At 36.2% G+C, this 21812-nt stretch overlaps 1 protein-coding gene across 6 annotated transcripts in view; it reads right to left on the reverse strand.

The window, feature by feature from the left end:
- Positions 1–21812, reverse strand: part of SCN2A (sodium voltage-gated channel alpha subunit 2) — a 76421-nt gene that overhangs the window by 14573 nt on the left and 40036 nt on the right. For 4 of the 6 annotated variants that reach the window (XM_050340268.1, XM_050340269.1, XM_050340270.1 and 1 more), the window contains 9 exons: positions 20847–21227; positions 19601–19733; positions 17787–18025; positions 16749–16922; positions 14672–15028; positions 12620–13099; positions 2657–2777; positions 2295–2449; positions 84–257 (listed from right to left, as the gene is read on the reverse strand). In XM_050340268.1, coding sequence (XP_050196225.1) covers positions 84–257; positions 2295–2449; positions 2657–2777; positions 12620–13099; positions 14672–15028; positions 16749–16922; positions 17787–18025; positions 19601–19733; positions 20847–21227 — 2214 coding nt within the window. The remainder of the gene's footprint in view (positions 1–83; positions 258–2294; positions 2450–2656; positions 2778–12619; positions 13100–14671; positions 15029–16748; positions 16923–17786; positions 18026–19600; positions 19734–20846; positions 21228–21812) is intronic. The other 2 variants (XM_050340271.1, XM_050340272.1) reach the window with 1 other exon arrangement.

The raw sequence follows: 21812 nt of genomic DNA on the forward strand, positions 1-21812 counted from the left end.
AAACAGAACAGAAATCTTATCCTGAAAACATAATATTCTGATTTTTAGAGCCTGTAGTACAGGACATGAAAAAGAATACATACATCAACAATCAGGAAGTCCAGCCAGCACCACGCATTAGTGAAATAGGTCTGAAAGCCATAAGCCACCCATTTTAAAAGCATTTCCAGAATGAAGATGTAAGTGAAAACTTTGTCAGCATATTCCAGCATGGTCTTGATAGTTTTACGTTGCTCTATGTAAATATCTTCAAATGCCTGTGAAAGAGATTTTTCAAGATATAATTAAATATCTTCACAATTTGCAGTGGGGTATATAATGGCCAAGAAAGAATTTAAATTGAAAAAATACATGTGATGATAAGGCATACATCCTTCCCTCAGCTTCGGCTTTCGCTTCACACTTTTGATAAAGCTGGGTCAAAACACAATATTCATCTCTCAGCTAAGCTGAACAGCTACACGCAAAACTTACTGTAGTATCACACTCCAAACTTAATTTTAATTTGTTTCCATGGATAATGTACTAGGCTTGTATGGCCAGGTTTTGGTAGCAGGTGGGGGCGTAGGGGTGGTTTCTATGAGAAGCTGCCAGAAGCTTCCCCCACGTCTGGCAGAGCCAATGCCAGCTGACTCCAGGATGGACCCGCTGCTGGCCAAGGCTGAGCCAATCACGAATGACAGTAGTGCCTCTGGGATAAAATATTTAAGAAGGGGAAAAAAGTTATTGCATAGAGGTAATTGCAGCCAGGGAAGAGTAGAGTGAGAACATGTGAGCGGAACAGCCCTGGAGACACCAAGGCCACTGTAGAAGGAAGGGCAGGAGGTGTTTCAGGCACCAGAGATGAGGTTTCCCTACAGCCCGTGGTGCAGATCATGGTGAAGAAGCTGTGCCTCTGCAGCCCATGGAGGTCAATGGGATGCAGAGATCCACCTGCAGCTCATGGAGGAGATCCCATGCCAAGGCAGGGGGACACCTGAAAGAGGACTGTGAACTAGCAGGAAACCCATGTTGGAGCAGGCTCCTGGCTCAGACCTGCAGTGCCATGGAGAGAGGAGCCCACGCTGGAGCAGGTTTCCTGGCAGGACCTGTGGCCCTGTGGGGGACCCACACTGCAGCAGCCTGTGCCTGAAGTACTGCACGCCCTGGAAGAGTGACCAGTGTTGAAGCAGTTCATAGAGAACTGCTGCCCATGGGATAGACTCATGTTGGAGAAGTTCGTGGAGGACTCTCTCCCTTGGGAGGGACCCCACACTGGAGCAGGGAAATCTCTGCCTGAGCAGCAGCAGGAACAATCTGTGATGAACTGACTGTAACCCCCATTCCCCATCTCCCTGCAGTACTGGGAGGAAGAAGGTGGAGCCTGGGAAAGAGGGAGGGGTAGGGGGAAGATGTCTTTAAGATTTATTTTAGTTCCCGTTATCCTACTCTGATGTGGTAAGTAATAAATTCAATTAATACCCCCAATTCGAGTCTGTTTTGCCCATGACAGTAATTGGTAAGTGATCTCTCCCAGTCCTTATCTCAATTCATGAACCCTTGGTTATATTTTTTCTCCCCTCTCCTCTTGTGGAGGGGAGTGATTAGAGCAGCTTTGGTGGGTGCCTGGCATCCAGCCAGGGTCAATGCATTACAGAGAGCAATGGCTTACTGACACAAGGATTTCCTTTGTGGTAGCTACAAATTTATATCAAAATTATAGGAAGGATTTAAAAATGACTCTGTGATACAGTATTTTTAATGAATAATTGAAACCAAACTCTGCAAGCTAACCCACAAAACAATCCTCAGTAAAGAGAACTCTCTTGTCAAAAGAAAATGTCTACAATGACCGTGAATCACTGTGCATTGAACCAAGTGTAGGAAGAATATTATATTTTGCTCCTGCTATGAGGAACTAATTACTTCAGTACTTGTTCAGTGCACTTGATTTAACACCAATTCAAGTTGCTCTTTATAAGTCCCTAGCTCAGCTGTGGTTTTATTTCAATGTTTATATGAAAAAAAAAGCTATTATCATCAATATGAAGGTATGTGAACACCAGTCTGATAAAACCATTTCTTATTTCCATTAAATCTAAATTTTGAACTTGCCAAATGATTTGTTCCGTAGCCTGTGAGCAAACTCTTATGTATCCTACAACATATGCCAAATACTTGCTGATACATGTTTACATTATAACATTTATGAATTGGATATCAAATTCTGATTTTTTCCCTGCAGCTATATGATTAACTGAAATTCTAAATGCTTGCTGCTTAAAATAGTCACAATAGTTTCACACTTAATTTACCAGAGCACCGCTGCTGAGAAGAATCATGAAGACTATGAAGGTCTCAAACCAGTTGTGTTCAACAATCTTATAGCAGGTTTTCCTAAGATTCCACCAGATTTTCCCTTTTCCATCTTCTACACTGACTTGACAGCATTTGAATCTCCGTACACACCCTAAATGTGATGAGAAATTTTAAAATGTCAGAATAAGGTAAATATTTATTAGGAATTACAGTGAACAGTAGTCATTTATTTCAGTAATGCAAATAAAAATTACAACTATAATCACAAAGCTTCTTTCTGATTTTGAATAAAAACAGAACTCAGTGCAAGGCAATATCATAAAGTCTATGTGTCTTGCATATATTTTGCTTTCCCTACCTTCTGTAAAACAAGCCTCTGGCTCCAGAACTTCTTCTGGTTCTGCTTCTGGCTGTTCCCCCTCTGGAGGTAATCCAATATCAACTGTGCTGCCTTCTGATGAACTGGATGCATTTAATTTCTGTGAATGAAACCCCACGTGTTTATTTTTTTTCAGTTTCAGTTATTTTGAATAGAAATTAATGTTTGAAATGTGTATCAAAATATTTTGCATGTATTCAGTGCTCTGACATTAAAATAACTTCTTATCTACAATCAATAATGCCAAATTTGCTCTACTACAGGTGAGGTCACAAGATTAGAAACTACATCATGTGCATTTTCCCTATTGAAAATATTTTGATATTTTCATACAAGGAATTGCCGAAATTAATAGACTACTATTCTGAGCCACACATAAGAATTTTGAAGGGAAATTTCAGTATGTAAGGAATGAGTAACTTCCACACTTTGTACTGTTTAATTATTCCAATCATTGTGGCTGCATTTTAGATTACACTTCAGATAGCATGTGTTAATACAAATAAATTTCCAACGTCATGACCAAACCAACAGCAAGCTCCACAGATGTATTTTCATGTCTCAAGTAAATGTTACTCTATCAAGTTAGTAAAAATCTAAATCTAAAAAGTTTCAAGGCAAACTTTTCATTACCATTGACATGAAAACACATATTATGAGTTGTATAGAGTAGTTTAATTCTCTCTGTTTCCAAAAGAGCAGCACATTACTTTAGGAGCAGTAGCTGATATTTTGCATTCTCACTTGCCAATGCATTTTCTGAATTTTTTGTGCATTTTGAAACTACTTATTACTGTGGTACAGTACACATAGATGTCCAATCACCATAAAGGGCCAAAAAATTTTTGGAAGACTAAAGCGAAAACAAATGCTTTTTAAAACAATACCATCATAAAATAATACTGCACCAATAAATCATACTGATAATACAATCCAAACTTTAAAAATTATTCTTTTACACCATCACATTATGTTGGCAACAGACAAATATGAGTACTATAATAAGTAAAAGTAGTTTAATCACAGCATTCTATGACTCTTCTAATGTTATCACTATGTGGAGTATAACATCAGTAAAATGGCTGCATTGATAAGTAGCTAATCTTATAAAGGGAATGATGTAAGCAGATTTAGAATAGAGACTGCAGGGAATTAACACTAAACAGAGATGGTCCATGGTAACATTAAAGATATGTATTTTTGCTGACACTTCAATCTGAAGTTAGAGGCATTATTCCTTTAAAACATCTTTGAGAAACTTCAGGTTTTTTGTAAAGGAAATGTCAACAATATTAGTCTGTGGATACAGAAAGTAACTTAAGATTTAATGGAATTTTACATTTCAGGAAATATTCAGTACGTTCTTCAAACAAAAAGAAGATTCTTTTCTTTATCCTCCACTCTGATTCTGTTGAATCAAACTGACAATATATTGTGTTGTGATTTTGACACAGACTTAACTCTGATTTTTGTGTACGAAGATGCACTATAGAGCACAATTTAGAGGAAGGCCAAACAAATGGAAAAATGTATTGTAGGGTGTATTATGCACTTAATTTCAGTGATATCTGCACACTCATTTTCTCTACATTTTTTTAAAAATTCTGGCTTACATATTAATGTCACATGTCTGTGCACGACTTTTAGCACCCATGAGGTCAGGTCCAGTGTACAGAGATATGGATGCACCCTTTTCTACAGATTATTATTTATAAATTTCCCACTGTAGTATGTTCAAATTATAGACAATGCATGGCAGTTTGGTCATTGTGGAATACTGCCTCTAAAATGGAGAAACTGGACAGCATGGAATAAATACTCTAGTCCTCAAGTAAGGACAACAGTATTTAAACACCAATGTAAGTCCATCATCAGTTTGAGCAAAGGCCAAAAATACCATAAATGCAAGGTACATTCCAAAGAAATGTATATATGGTGTTAAAAATTACCATTTCTCAATACAAAATAGTACATTATTTTTAAACTGAGAAGTTACTATCTGGTTTTATTATGACATGTTTTCTTAAAATGTTGCTTGCATCATTCCAATCTGGACAGCATTTCTAGCAGAATGCTGTAGTAGCAGCAGAGCAAACAAAAATGATGAACTGGCTAAACAGTAAGTCTGAAAGACCTACTGTCCATTCTTTCACAAGAAAATGAAGAGTTCAGTAACTCGGATATTATGAACTTAGTTTAATAAGCACACGGGATAATGAATTCCTATTACTGAAGTTGTGTAAGACTAACAGTTAACATGGAAGAATTGAGATATTCACTGTAAGGAGAGATCAAAAAGATCAGATAGAAAAGGTAGAAAATTATCAGCAGAACTGTCAATTATCAGGAACATCAAAAAGCTTAATTTATGTGGGGCACTGTGTATGGTGAGTTGTATCCTGGAAATGGTCCATGTTATTGCTGATTATGCTTTGTCCATATGCTTTACTACATAGGAAGACTATTGCTACCACTTACTGTGACTTGCCAGTGTTCACACATGGAATCCAGCTGGATAGCCAGACTATCCTAAATTGAAGACCCTGATATATTAAGTATTTGACATATATCCCGGCTCTTTACCTTAACATATCTGAAAGTTACCTTTGTACCTGGTAAATTGTTCTCTGCTCACCTGCATTACAAAAACTGGATTTAGGCAATGACTGTATACAGAACATGCACATAGCCCTTAAAAAAAATGAACCTGTAGAAACAAGATAATTGTAACCCAACCGTTAGCTTTGATCTAATAGTAAATCCCTTTTAAGCTTTTTGTTATACCATGGTTCTAGATTTCAAAAGTACTCAGTCATGCAGATTATAAGAGATTTATCAGGATCAAGCATTAGACACTCTTTGAGAGTTATGATCATTGATTTTTTTCTGAATAGTATGCAAAGAAAATGATTCTCAGAGAAATCTGTTTTTCAAAACCTTAGAATGTACATACTCCTTTACATACATACATCCTTTACACACAAGACAGTAAGGGGACAAAAGTATTTACATGTTTCTAAAGCATCAAAATACTGATTATCATAGAGATTTATATATCTTTTACATCACATGTACCAACAGCCTTGCCAGTCATGCTTTAATCAGCAATACAGTACATTATGAGACACAGGTTTTAGTTTAGCTTTCAAGATAGGAAAGCAGCTTGCCTATCAGAGCAGCATCACAAAAAGCAGCAGCCAAGATTAGGTCAGGAAGTTTTTTACATTATTACTTTCTGAACCTCGACAACATCTCATAGATTCATACAATTCTGCTTCACTTACAGCCAGGCCACTTTTAACTGCTAACATTTCTTTCTTTGTTTGTTTCAAAGATGATTCTCTGAGAGTAGCTGAACAGCTCTTAGCTTAACATTTTTAACAAAGCCTGAAATTTCAAGATTGGCCAGGATGCCACTAATAGCTGTTGAAATCATCATTTAAGGGACTGAAGGAGCAAAGAGCAGAACAGACATAAGCAGGAAGATGGCACCAAGAGAAACCACCATTCTGGTTTTGCTTTCTATTTCCTTTCCTCCCAAATACCTGTGAAAATGTTAAATAATGGAAATTACATTGCTTTTATTTTCTCAGTGCTGTGTGGATGTCAGTATGAAAATGAGATGTTCTGTGATATAAATGGCAATATTATATCTAACTATCCAGTCTTTTTCAGTACAGCTATATCACCTATAAAACCAGTGCAGTGGTAAATAGCATTGTGATTCCCCTGGTATAATTAAGTGGAATCTGGATGTCACTCTTTCTAGTTCTGATATAGTCAGGCATATGAAGTCTATCAGGACAAAATACCTGAACGCTGTAAATCAAAGTAAAACCATTTTGTGATGATTGTTGGCTGTGAATACTGCGAAAACCTAGGATCCCTAAATTATAGCCCACTCTGTACTTTACTGATATTCATAATTCCTTCTATCTACTTATTTATGAGCATTTCATAAATGAAAATATTTGCAAAAAAGTTGTATGAAGGCAAAAGCATTGTAAGTAGCAATGGAAATATGCTCCAGTGGGAAAAGTTCTCCCACTGGAAGCTACTTAAAAAGGCTCTTTAGTTCATACAAGAAATAGTGAAAGGATATTTCTGGAACAGAGTAAGGGAATTCTGTTTGCAAAGACTAATTAAGCAAACTCCAATTAACTCTAACATTAAGAATTTAATATCATCCACTATGAATCACAATATGCCAATACAATGTGACCAATTCACAAACAATACAAAGCCTAAATTCTTCAGAGCATCAAAAGACTTTGAATAATGAATATTTTTAAATTAAAATACATCTTATCAGATAAATTATTCTGGGGGAAAAAAAAGATAAAAATCTCTGCAACAAGTATATTTTAATTCCACTGATTTACCAAATTGGAAGCAACATCATACAACTGTGGTGTTGTAAACATTATGGCAATGTTTAAGAGGTGAGATGTAAATCACACTGAAGCTGGGGACTTTTTGGTCCAAACTCAGTAGCTTATTTACTAGACTGCTGAACTTTATTTTTTACTGATTAGATGAGAACAAGTTCAAGTTTCTCAGGCCAGACAATTTTAGATTTTCTGGGAGGTAATTAATTTGTGAGCAAAAATTAAAGAGTTATATTAAGACTAATTTGGGCCAGATCTTACTATCAGTTTTCTCTTTGCACCTCTACACCTGTAAGTGTGGGCGTAAGTAAGAGCAGAACTGATCTCTGAATGTTTGACCAGCCAAATACCAGTTTTGCATGAAACCTTTTAACCAAATTATGGTCACATGCTTTGACTGCAGAAATTAAGTTAATTTCATGCTTAAAGGTGCTTCAAGTACTGCATATTAATCTCCAAAATAACTAAATGCTTATATAAGTACTAAAGAAAAGTATTTCTAAAACAAAAAAAAGTGAAAAATTAAAACATGACTATCATGAGTTTGCAAGTTACCTCCATTATAAGCTAAAATACAATAGTATAAATGTTTTCCAAAACAGCTAGCAGCTTTTCATTATCAACACGATTTACAGATGGACTTCTGATGAGAAACATATCATATGTGTTACATTATCTGTCTTCCTTCAGAACAAAAGAAAGCCCTTCAAAAATAGAAACCTGAAAACTATACCATCAAAATTGGGAAAGGTACAAAGCATGCACTGCAAAATACTTTTGAAATACCATGGACAGTATAGCACCTGTACCACAGGAATGTTGGGGCTGCCGATCTTGCCTGACCATGCTGTGATGCGAGTCCCGTGACTCGGCAGAGAGCAGCTGTGCATGTCGGTACTTATTGCAATGGATGGGGCAGGATCATAGCTGAGCATGCAGGCCAATCCATACCCGCTAAAAAGTGATTAAGTAGGATATACATAGAGATGTATAACTTGCTTAGGTAACCTGTGTTAAACTGGTGACACGATGCTCTGCCTCGCTAAAAGGCACCAGAGCTGCCCGCTTGACTGATCCAGCTTGGTTCTACTCCTGTGAGAAGTAAGAACGGTAGGAAAGGAAGTTCAGGACACAGCACCTCTGGTGTTTTGCGCTGAATATTGCTTTAAGTAAAATATAGATTATTAATGTGTCTGCAACAGCATTAGGAGATTCCATTTTTTTTCAAACCATTTAAAAATATAATTGGTATAACTTCATGTAATTACTGGCCTAGAAGTTACACTTAGCATACATTAATTATTACCAGCTATTATTATTTTTATTATCATTATTTTAACTAATTATTACACAGTCACACGTACTACAAAAATTTCCATATAAACCATCCCCGTAGTACTTAAGCGTCTAATATGGCAAAATTATCTTTATGCTTTCTACACTGGGTAGCAGCAATGCAGCTCAGATCCACAGACCTTTACCTACAGGATAATGGACTCAGCACAGTGGTCCCACATTTACTAATGGCCCTACTTCCATGGTAAAGTTTTATTTAGTATTTGTTCTCTAATTCCCTTATTACACTGTATTCACCTCCTGCCATTGTTATTGACACAATGTTCTTATAACTAATTTAATCTTAGTTTTCAGGCAATTTTCTATAAAATTCCTTGTTAATTCACACCTACTATGCATGTACTACATTGTATGTATTGTTTCTAGAAAGGTGTAATCTAGTTAACATTGCCATTAAAATACTGGTATATATGTGTGTTACAATAAAGAATTCACCAAACATTAATATACTTAATTAAAACTTGTTAATAAATCACAACTACTTTGTTGAAATTCAGCTTATTGCCCTATACCAGGGTGAATATATGTATTCTGTGTATACATAAAAGCAAGGAGAAGCACAGTCTGTGTCAGCCTCTGGCTGTCCTGTGCAGTCTCTGGCAGATCAACTCGGCAACAGCAGTATCATATAAATGGAAAAACATGAGAGGGCAGAAATGTAAGGCACATTATGGCATGGAAAAAAGAAGAACCCTTAAACAAAAAGCCATTTGTAGCCACTTTTTTTTTAAAATTTAAAAAATGCCTTCTTTTGCTATAGATCATTTTCACGACAAGAGTGTTGGTCCTCTAACTGAGTAAGCCATCACTCTTTCCTATATCAAAAAAACATGGTGGATAAGAGTATCTAGTGAAGAGCAGGAACTAGGATTAAGATTTTTAAAATGTGCTTTTGTGACTCAAATCTACTTGAAATCTAGGCATTTCAATAAGAAATCTGCTCACAATCTTTGCTTACTGCTCTGTCTCTATTTAAAGTTCCTGAATTTTGTAAACATTTCAATTTTCCACCTTCAGCTTCTGCAAGAGTAAGAAATTTTGGTCCTGAATATGCTCAGACAAGTTTCAGCTTGACCAGTCAAAACTTCCTGGCTCTAGCTCATTCCTCACTTAATATGCATTTCTTTGTCTCATCACCTGATCAGTTTGCAGTTCCTGAAGAACAACAGGATTAAGTTCCTCCAAGAATGCAATGAGCACACTGTTTTCTTCTAAAGATGATATATGGAATCGGAAGCCTTCCTTTTATGGTGGAAGCTTAATGACAGGAACTCACGCCGAATGTGGGATAAACCTCTTTAAAATTTTCCCTAGAGGAATTCAATACTTTTTGCCACCCTGTAGAATAACCCAGTTAGGGTCCTTCAATCGGAAGAAAGGGATGACTGGGCTATTGAAAACAGTCAGCAGTCATCCCATCCTGTTACAAAATGAAGTAACAGATGCACCACTGTCACTATGGTCATACTCAGCCCTGCTACCCAGCAGCACAGAGGGTTGTATGAGGTGTATCCTCCATCTCTTCTACTGACATAATGTTCTTGTGCAGTAAATACTTAAGGAAAGAGCTGGGGGCAAAGAGAAGCAAATGGGAGAATACTGGTGAATTCATCTGATTTTGGTCCCTATTTCAAGATAATTTAGCCACTTACTACAGACTGTTAAAAAAATGTATAAATAGATTTTGTAGCAGGAAAAGATTTCATTCTGAAAACAGATGCCTTGATCATTAGGCAAGTTCCTTCTTGCTGTCACTGTTCAGTGAATCACAAATTATTTTCTGCACAACAATGGTAGTTTCAGCAAAAGAAGTGGAGACTACTCCACTAGTACAGAACATTCTTGTGATTATATTTTTAAAAACTTCAGCAACTTATTAATATCACTAATGAAAATATTTAAAATTACTTTTCAGTCATTTTAATGACATATAGTATTTAAATTGGTAGAATCTAATTACACTGCCAAATAAACTTTTGCAGAGAAGTTGCCAATTAAAAATTATCAGTGCAATAATCTACAATCTATAAACTTCAGTATGTACATAACTTCATAACTTTTAAAAGAGAACAGGCATAGGAAAAGTATATGACAATTAAAATAGTTTACTAGTACCATGAGTAGTGGTGATATCATAACCAGTAACATCATCAAAATTAATCTGATATGGGTGGGAGCACAAAATAAGCAGTGAAGAGAGAAGTTTTCTTGTGTGCATACTTCTAAATGTACTAGAATTTCACAGTCAACATCTCACACTGTGTTTGCGTCAGATTTTCTTTTAATGTCATTCATATGGCAATATAATCTGAAATATCATTTATGATGTATCTGCAGAACAACAGTATCTTCTTCACACTTTCCAAGGCATTTAAAATGTTTTATAAAAAGTGACAGGTTTAGGTTGACAGCATCCTTGAAACTGATAAAATACTATACTAACCTTACAGACAAATACAGATCAATAGATAGGTATTTCTTATTCCACCGAGACAGCAATAAATATTTTGTGAGGAAAAAATCCAAAGTATTATGGTTCCTAGTACTGAACTTGAACTGAAAACACTTTACTCCCCAACTTGCAGGACATCCTCTGGCTATCACTAGTTGCTAAGCAGGGAAGAGGTTGAAAGGGATAGATGTACTTGAAAAGACAAACAAACCCAGAAGGACCAGGACCAGGACTACACTAAGAAAGTACATGATTCACAAAGACAGAGAAATTACTGTGCCATCACTGTCACATGCATTTATTATGGATGATTTCACTGATGGGTGGAATTTCACCAGATCAGCAATAGAATTTGCTCCTCCTTTGGTAGCAGTAAGTTTTGAAACAGTTAACAATGGGACAATATGACAGTGGAAGGACAGAGCGATGCTCTAGAGTCTATGTGGCTTAAAGGTGCCTGAGAAGATTCTTTTTCTTATCTTATGTACAAAGATAGAATAGAATCAACCAAAATTCTACATTCAGTGAAACTTCATCTTCATTACACAGTAAAATTAGAGGTTAAAGTACAATAACCTCTGACTTGTTCTACACCCAAGTCATGGTCTTGAAGAGTAAGATAAATATTAATATAATCAACCTGAAAAAGAAATGTTTTTAAAAGAACAATAAAGACATTTGTGACAAGAAAAAAGAAAATATGACTAAACGTGTAATACAGTTTGTACAAAAACAGATCTCAGGGTGAAAATTACTGAATCTTACCCATAGTTATACCCTGAGATTCAAGCATGAGAAAATCACTTATGAAAACCTTTATGTTAGTTGTCAACTACCCCACAGCATGCAATACTGCTTAAAAATACCCATACTAATGCCAAATGATCTCTCATCTGTACTAAGCATTACATAAACTTACTCCATTGAGATGGTGTGCCTCCACCACTTTCAGTTGTGCCGGACAGAGCACTGGGTTAAACTCTGTAATAATGCTTTGGCATCCACTGTAACTCTTTGAGTGTTAGCTTGGATTTATTCACTTGGCATCACATTGTGCCAGAAAGAGGTACATTTTATTACAGCCACAGTAGGGAGATTCAGTAGATTCAAATATCTTAAAGCTTGGAAAATAACAACAGGTAGTCACATGAAAGCATCTTATACTGAGATATAAAGGTTTTTTTACCAGAAGGCCATTACTTCACTTCTTCAGTGGTTCCGTTACTATCAAAAGCATTATTAGTGATTTATATGAAATTGCCTTGATGCTGGTCCAGTATTCAAATGTACCTATCTTTGATGTATTTAGATGTATTCCAACCATATCAGAAAGGTTAAAAACATCATAATGAACTGCTGAGTTGACAGGAGGCACTCCAGAAAGCAGATAAAGGAATAAATGAACTTCACTGATGAAATAGGTATGGAGAAACTTGAACCAGCCACACATACTTGGTACGACTTCTGGTATCCAGGGCTATTAATTGATTCCTTTGCTTGTTAAAGATTTAACTAAATAAACATTTTCTAAAATATTGTGTTATGTATCTTGATTATTACTGTAAATGCAATATCGTACCACCATCTCACTCAAAACTTGCAACCTTACATCAATTCATTTTAAATAACATTACAAGTTTGTATATGCTGTTACAAAGGAATTAAAGAGATATTTCAATTCAACACTAGTAACCTTCTGAGGAAAAGAAAAGCATCATAGTATTTTAAATCTAGAAGTAGTCTTACCTCTTTGCTTTCTTCCAGGTCCGACTCACTGCTGAACTCCTCCGTATTTAAATTTTCAAAATCTGATTCCCCAACAGCAATTGGCACTGTCACGGTGAGACTTGGGTTGTTTATGAATGACATGTAATCACTTTCATCAACAACGTATTTTTCCACGCTGCTGCCTATGCCACTGGTAGTTCCATTCCCTTCTTTAAGATAGGCAAGGTTTTTACCTATGTCTACTATTGTATGGTTGGAAATACAGCTGTCTTTTTTATTGTTTAGGTCTTCAAGAGGTTTGATTTCATCTAAAACTTTCTGTTTTCTAACAAAGGCTTTTTGGATGAATTCACGCACTTTTCTCTTCACATAATCTATGCCTTTCTGGATCCTTGCCACAGCAATCTGGAGATTGTTCATTTCATTATCATCATCTGTAGCAGCAAGGTTGTCTGAACTAAATGAGCTCAGCAGCAAGGCCAAAAAGAGGTTGAGTACCTAAAAGACAGTAACAAAAAAACATTTTGTACTTCTTACTTTTATGTCATAAAAGCAATTCCATTATGAGTTGTTCAGTATGACATAAATTTTATTTCACAGCTAGTACTTTATTTCAACCCCATTGTCCTGCTATTCTTGCCAGTCCATAGTCCTTGTTCCCCACATTTTATTTTCTGGACAAAACCATTTTAAGCTGATTTAACTTCACTAATATAAGTGAAAATCAGAGCTGTTCTTTGACTTTCTCCTTCACACTGGTAGTGCAGATCTGCTCCTCAAAATGGAGAATGACATAAGGAGGTGAGATACAACATAACATAGTAATTTACGCAATAAATAGTAATACATCCACTGCAGTGTTCATAGGCCAGGGCAATGCAGCCAGACACCAGTCTTCTACTGTTCAACAGACCATAGTTTCAGTGTCTCTAATTCAGAATACAATAAACTTACATTTGGCAAAAATGTATGAGTCTATTTTGGTTTTGAGTAGGAAAACTAGCTAACTGAAAAAGGGTCCATGGGATACACCTCAACTTCAGGAAACTATTTCAGAATTACTTGCATGATATTTTACAAACATACAAGAGGAATTAGGATTCCATGAAATTATGATAGACTGCGCAAAACTGATAAAAAATCAGTTCAATTATATCTGTCAATTCTTCCTGTTCAAACTTGCAGAATATTTCAGAAGGTATATCACAGGACTCTCATATTAGTCTGGTAAGAGTTGATATTTATCCTGTGGATACGGATATTTATAAAATTTGTGGATTACACCAAAGAGAGAAGGGGATACTAGCACTCAACAAGTAAGAACTACAATTAAGCATAACCACGGTAAATCAGTGAAATAATTGAAAATCAATGTGACATTTAATTCTGAAGTACTAGTGGTACAGGAAATAATTGTTTAGAAAAAATGAAAAGTGTATATATACAGAATGTGGAAGGGGGAAGCAAAGCTGGTACGGAAATGTTATGTCGTTTGGGGAGGTACTACAAGGAATGTTGGGTGTAAGAAATGGAAGTATAACTATTCCACATTATTAATACTTAGGTCTCTATTCAAAATGTTTAGGAGGAATTCAGAGGCCAGTAGCAAAAGGGACAAATAGTTTACAAATCATCACCTATGAGAAAAAATTGAAGAGCTAGGCTTGTTTTGTTTCAGAGAGAAAAGACTGAAAGTGGAAACAGTAAGACTTCAATATTATAAATGTTGTCATGAAGACTAACAGTTTCCACTATTGTGACCAGTTAGTTTAATTGGCTGTAAAAGGTAATTTAAGTTAGATGATTTTTAAAAGGCATGTAAAATGCATTTTTAACTCTAAGCATAATTCAGCACTGATCTTGCTAAAGAGGTTATAAACTTACTGAGATTCAAAAGAAAATGCAGACAAATATTTTTGATAAATGATCAAGGTCTATTTGAACCTGGTTTAGAGAAAAGGCAAATGAACTACATGATCTCCTGAAGTCCTCCTCAGGTCTTCTTCTCTAAATCATAAAAAATAGGAAGTATGTTCTAAGAGTTAAAAAAAATCCCCACTGATTACATACCACCAGGTTTCCAATCACCATGACCATCATGAAGACTGTAAGGCACATGGTTTGGCCTGCAACCTCCATGCAGTCCCACATCGTTTCTATCCATTCTCCACACAGCACTCGGAATACAATCAGGAAAGAGTGGAAAAAGTCATGCATGTGCCAGCGTGGAAGTTCACAGTCACTGGAGATCTTGCAGACACATTCCTTGTAGCTTTTCCCAAAGAGCTGCATCCCAACCACAGCGAAAATGAACACGATGATGGCCAGCACCAGGGTGAGATTCCCCAGAGCCCCCACCGAGTTGCCAATAATCTTAATCAGCATATTTAGAGTTGGCCAAGATTTTGCCAATTTGAAAACTCGAAGCTGTAAAACAGAAGAATGGTATACAGTTATTCATGCTACTAATTGTAATGAATTTATACTGCTATACATTTCATATTGTAGTTACCCTGTGTTTAAAGCATGTCTTATGTAACCTGTAGAAACTTTAGTTACAAAATTTCTGCTTCCAGTTCTTTGTACAAGACAACACATCAGGTCTTAAGTCCTGATTCAAATGATAACAAATCAAAAATAATGTCTTTTATGCTCATTCCAATTACATTGCAATTATCACAATTATCACTCTCCAATTCAGACCTCGCCTCTTTTGGTGATTTTAGATATTCATAAAAAAGCTGCACTTGTTAGGTGGACAAAACAGTCTCTCTCCTTTAGTTAACTCTAAGAGAATATTACTAAAATAAATGAGCACATATTAAATGTGATCAGTTTAACAGGATCATAAGTGTATAGACACTTCCAGATCACTTTCATCTTAACTGGCAGTGAGATGGAAGAAATGGTTTTCCTAGAAAGAGAAACAAGCTAGAGTTGTTAATGTCAGACATACAAGTTACTCACAAATATCTTTAACAATATCTTTTCTGTCATTTAAAATTAACGTTCTGTGTCTTACAAAGTTTGTCCTACAACATTGAGAAAAAAAAAAGGAAAGTATTACATTAAAGTACAACTTGAACCAGACAAAAATGAAATTACTGGAAAGTTACAGTAAGTGTTCAGACAAGAGGAGAATACTAAAATGAATCTAAAACTAAATATTATTTCACGAGATGAGATATAAATAAAATACATACATGCAGATTTAAAACCAGAATTCTATTACTGCAAGAGAAGTCAATCCAGACAGATACCAGATTTCAGGCAAGGTACAGTATAATGCTACACACAGAACAAGAAAACATATGTATTTAAACCCCCTCCTTTTTAAAAGGGGATTTATTTAACTTTTATTTAAAGTTAAATATCTTTTTTGCTTTATTTAAGGTAAAAATTGAGCTTGATGACTAGGAACTCTAGCTTCATGTCTCTTACTGTGTAGGTCTTTTCAGAAGAGGATTTGGCCATCTACTTGCATGCTAACCTAGTCTGCAGCAAGACCAAGGTTTTTAAAGCTCCTGTTAATGAAAGAGAATATCTAATAATAGACAGAAATATTGCAGTGACTTCTGAACAGAAAAGCTGTTAGACAGCAGATGGACCTTGCAGAGGATGGCAAGAAGGTAGGCAGTGATGAAAGACACCTACACAAAGAAAAATCTTAACACTACTCTCTTTTAAAACTAACCATGCAAGCCAATTGGTAATGGAAGTTTGTAAGTTAAAACTGTTAACAAACTTTTATTAATTAACCCATTATTTATGAATTGATTTACCAATCTTCAGGCACAGGCAGTGAGGGCCTGTGGCTCTTGCATTTTTTGTTCTCTCATCTAGGGAGAAGACTCTAAGAGATACTTCTATTAAAAAAACTTAACCCTTAAAGCACACTTACTGCAGGAACAGAATTGATGGTGACAGTGTCTTAAAGGAAAATAGATGGTACTAAGATGATATGTAAAACGAACGAGGAACGACACAATAGATGCATGCCATCTAGTGGGTGTGGAAGCATTTTGTAAATTCTAAAAAGATCTTCTATCTTAGCCAAATATATAAGGTATAAATGAAAAATCTACAAAGTATATATGCAAAAATACAAAAAAAAACCATAGAAACATATTTTATTTAGTGTACTTACCAATCGGAATGATCGAAGGACAGATAATCCTTCCACATTGGCAAGGCCAAGTTCCATTAAACTAAGACTAACAATAAAACCATCAAAAATATTCCAGCCCTCTTGGAAATAATAATAAGGATCCATGGCAATTATCTTGAGAAACATTTCTGCCGTGAAAATTCCAGTAAACACCTGCAAGGAAAATAGAGTTTTGTACTCCAGTTTAATGGGAAAATATTTAAAAAGTAAAACTACTGGTATCAACTTTTGGTAAGTTATATTTTCAGCAAGCAATTCATGATAAATCTGAATAGCTTCTTTATGTGGCCATACATTGGGGTTACGAATAAAATTCAGATTTGAAGCTCACATATGCATTGTAATGTTTGGTTTCCAAAAGAAAAAGAGGTACATGGGAAAATGTGGGTTTTATCTAGCCTGCTAACATGCATGTATGCCAACACAGAGAATCTTTTCTGATTTTAATTCCCCTTAGATGTCATCTTTGCCCATAGGCATCTTTTTGCTTCTAGTGATAAAGACAAGTTTATGATAAGGACAATTATTTCATTAAGAAAAAAAACCAGACTTAAAGTTGAGAACTGTTCTTCTTCAGATAACCTGTGGAAGGCACTGTCATTCCATTTCTCCAGTTCTTGCAGAGTTGCAGTAAAGCTGCCATGCTTACTGGGTGTTTCTCCTCTACAATTCCCTGAACACCCAAAACCTCAGGAGGTGCTAGTGAGGAGTAGAATAAGTGTGGGAAAGGAACTAAAATCTCTTAGGATTTGTAACTATCCATCCAAGAAAATAAAAATTCCTTTAACCAGTTTCAATGACAGAAGCTGAAGGTTTTAAAAATCAGTAAATCTTACTACCTTTTGCTCTGTAAAGCAAGAGTGGTGAAATCCACAAATGTCAACAGCTTAAATGTAAATTTAAATTCAACCATCCCAAGCCTATACATATCCAGTCAACATTTTCTTCTGTGCATTGGTCACAGAAGAATTAAATAAAAATGTATTCCACATACATGGCACAGGATGAAAGACTTACAAGGTTTCCTACGGAAAGCACACCACTAAACTGTTCTGTCATCGGATAGTGCTCCATGGCCATGAACAGGGTGTTTAGGACGATGCAGATGGTAATGGCCAGATCAACAAATGGGTCCATCACAATCAAATTTACAATATGTTTGACTTTCAGCCAGGGAGTACAGCAGTCCCAAATCAAGCAAGTGTTAGCAAATTTGTACCAGCACGGTGGGCATTTCTGTCTGGATTCTTCCAGTTCTAGAGAGAAAAATGAAACAAACATTTTAAACATGTTTCTCTATTCCAGCATCACCTGGGTATTTCCTTGAAGCCTAAATGCTGTTTTCCAAGGTACTGTTGATCAACTGTGTTGATATTTTGAAACCAAGACTGCAGTCAGTCAAGAGAAACAACAACTTTTTTTGTAATTTTTAAAAAATGGGAAAAAAAGTATACTAAAGATTCAGTAGATAAAAGAACTATTCACAAGCCAATGCTACATAGGATGCAAAAGAGAAATTTGTCTCAGAAATCTGTCACACAGGCTGGGTGATGAGGGGATTGAGAGCAGCCCAGAGGAGAAAGACTTGGGGGTATTGGTGGATGAAAAATTGAACATGACCCAACAACGTTGGTCTTAGCTCAGAAAACCAATCTCCTCGTGGGCAGCATCAAAAAAAGTCTGACCAGTAGGCTGAGGGAGGTGATTCTCCCCCTCTACTCCACTCTGGTGAGACCCCACCTGGACTGCTGTGTTCAGCTCCAGGGTTCCCAGGGTAAGAAAGATGTGGACCTCTTAGAGCTGGTTCAGAGGAGGTCACAAAGATGATTAGGGGCTGGAACAACTCTCCTATGAGGACAGGCTGAGAGAGCTCAGGTTGTTTATCCTAGAGAAGGGTCCAAGGGGACATTTTAGTGCAGCCTTCCAGTACTTAAAGGGGGCCTGCTTGGGACTCATGGAATGGAGTGATAGGACAAGGGGTTAAGAGTTTTGAACAGAAAGAAGGTAGATTTAGATTAGATATTCTGAAAAAATTCTTTACTGTGAGAGTGGTGAGGCACTGGCACAGGTTGCCCAGAGAAGTTGTGGATGCCCCCTCCCTGGAAGTGTCCAAGGCCAGGTTGGATGGGGCTTTGAGCAACCTGATCCAGTAAAAGGTATTCCTGCAGGGGTGCTGGAACTAGATGATCTTCAGTGTTTCTTCAAACAAAATATTTTAAAGTTTCCTCATGAAAGATAAAAATTTATAACAAACCTGAAGTCAGACAAGTATTACAGCATTATGGTCCTCATGTGCACAACTGCTCATTATTGCCTTCCAATCTGCTCTTTTGAACACAGACAATCAAGCCTCAAAGTAATGTTTTGCCCTTTCTTACAAATAGTTGCTTAATTCCATGATTCAGGTTCATTGCATTTAGCCTTACAGAAAGAAGAATGTGATCCTTCCTTTGTGAAACAGCATGTCTATTGAATTGGTAGAAGGGGATTGTTCTACTGCAAGAAGTATAGCCATTTCAGTAACCTGAAAAGAGCTTTTACACCAAAACATAACTTTACTAAAGAAAGACTACATTAAACAATTGTTTTCACTTGCATTTAAATTAGAAGCTTGTTGCTTCCACCTCAAACCTATCAGTACACTGCAAGCTTGACCGCTTTTCCAAATTTAGCAGTTCCATACTAAAAAAACCTACCTCTATATAGAAATCTTCTCTTGTCTGTACCCTCTAGGCTGAAATAGCTGCCTTAAAACACCACTACTACATAATATTTCATACATTTAATAGCACTTTAAGGCACTGTCATACAAAAAGATACGTGTTACATACCTTCCATTGTGTTTGTAAGCATGCTGGCTATACTCATTGCCCTTTGCCTTGCACTAGGATCTGTCAGGTAGTCCATAGGAACGTGGTAAGAACTGGACCGTCTCTTTCTTAAGTCAGTTTCTGTAGTAGTGCCCTGAAAATAAAATACCAGTAAAATAGTTAATTGATGGTTCATTTAATAAGAACAGCACTTAAATTATTGTAGAAGTATACTGGTTTAAATACTGCTGTCACACACCATTCCATGCTGTCCATTCATGCTGTGGCTTTGCAATACACTAATGTATGCCTAATTTTGTATAAAACAAATAGTCAACTACTGCAATAGGACTGCTCTTGTGCTTAAAGAATATGTTTTTAAGTATTTTGCTGAAACAGGGCTGGACATTAAAACAGATTTTAGACTATAAACAGTTTCTAAACTATAAAATTTTTCACAATGCTTATCAATGAGCTCTGCCCTAAATATCTTTCTAATTAGGCACTGAAGTCTTTTTCTAAACATGAAAATGCACAGCCCACACAGCTGGCAGTAAAAGAACAAAGAGTAAGTGCGTTTTAAGATACCTCTTAATTTAGAATATATTATCGATTTCCTGGCAGATTTTTTTCAAATAAAATAAAAGAAATATTTAGTAATGTTGACCAGAAAAAAAAACCCACACCAAAAACCCACAGAAAAATTAACTATGTTACAGGAACACTACTGCAACCCATGTAAGTTGCTGTATCAGGGTTACATCAAAAGTTTCATGTATGGTCAGTGGGAAATTAAGACTCATTTAATATATTCCATTACATAAATATAATTAATTTAAACATGTATATTAAAGATATAATTTTTACATAATTGATATATTATATAATATTATATCTAATAAATGTATTGTACATTCAATATCATAAATATTAAGTAAATATAATTAGGTTTTTTCCATTTGGATATCCTTTAAAGTACAGAATCTTCCAGTTAAGAATAATGAATCAATGGGTGTAAGACTACACAGACTAAGCTTACTATGCAATTCTGCTAATTCCCAGTAAATTAGCATGTATTTTCACATATTTAGTCAATGAGTGGCAGACAATTTCAGTTTTTCCGTTAGCTTATAACTGGAATATATGAAAGGAGCATTCACAGCTTGGCCAGAAGGGTAATCCTTGCCAAGTAACTAAACTTTGTAGAAACAGTTGCTGATCCTACAGTGAGAGAACATCATGCCTGAGCTATTGCAGACTTCCTTACATTGCTAGCAGAGGCTGCTTTATCAATCATCACCTCTGGCAGGAGCTGTCCAGTAGGTGAGGTCAGAGCTGGCGGCCCACCGACTAAAGACACCACTCCGTTGCAATCCACAGTGCTGTGCATCTTCCCATTTGCTGGAAGTGCAGGTACTGTTCGGGATGACCTACTGGCCTGACTAATGTTACTGTTGCGCCGTTCCCCGTGTCTATGAGGAACAAAGAGAGAATCTCTTCTGCTCTCATTGTCTTCAAAAGTGCTGTGCTCATCATCAGCAAAGTCATTTTCTGATCCAACATCCTTTGCTCGACCTCTGAAGCTGAAAAGACTTGTTCTGCTGTTGCGCCTTGGGGAGAACAGGGAGCCACGAATGCTCAGCAAGGACTGTAGGCAAATAAAACCAATTATTATCAGATGAAAATTCTTTAAAATACAACATTTTCATATTGAGGAAAAACCCACTATGTCTTAAAAGGGTAAGGTAATCTACAAAGAAATGAACTGGTACAGTCCCCCCTTAATACACTCCCTTTTGGGTAGTAAACAAAGAGAACATAAGTGACAGACAAAGACTAGTTATTTTACCAATTTGGATATATGAAATCAACTGATTTAATTAGAGTAAAAGAAACTGCTTTACAGAATTGTTTCCTCTGCTATTCTGCCTGTGTTACACCAACTGTTCAAAAACTGAGTAAGTGTATCTAGACACTATTTACTCCAGGATGGCATTAGTCTGACAGGCTGAGTAAATAAAATTTTAGGCAAATTTCCTGTGATTCAGTCTGCACAAAGAGGTAGCTCCCAAATACTGCCTAGTATCTTTTAGATACTAGGCAAGTAAGACATAACAAGGTTTTGATTTTTAAAGTCTTAGCTATGCTGAATATGCAAAGATGCACCTGTAATTTTGTATTAACAGCTTCACTAATCTTCATCAGTTTATCATGTGAGTAAATGTTCTGCTAT

The sequence above is a fragment of the Myiozetetes cayanensis genome, unplaced genomic scaffold (genome assembly GCF_022539395.1).
Source record: "Myiozetetes cayanensis isolate MyiCay16 unplaced genomic scaffold, myiCay2020 scf9, whole genome shotgun sequence".
NCBI classification, from domain to species: domain Eukaryota; kingdom Metazoa; phylum Chordata; class Aves; order Passeriformes; family Tyrannidae; genus Myiozetetes; species Myiozetetes cayanensis.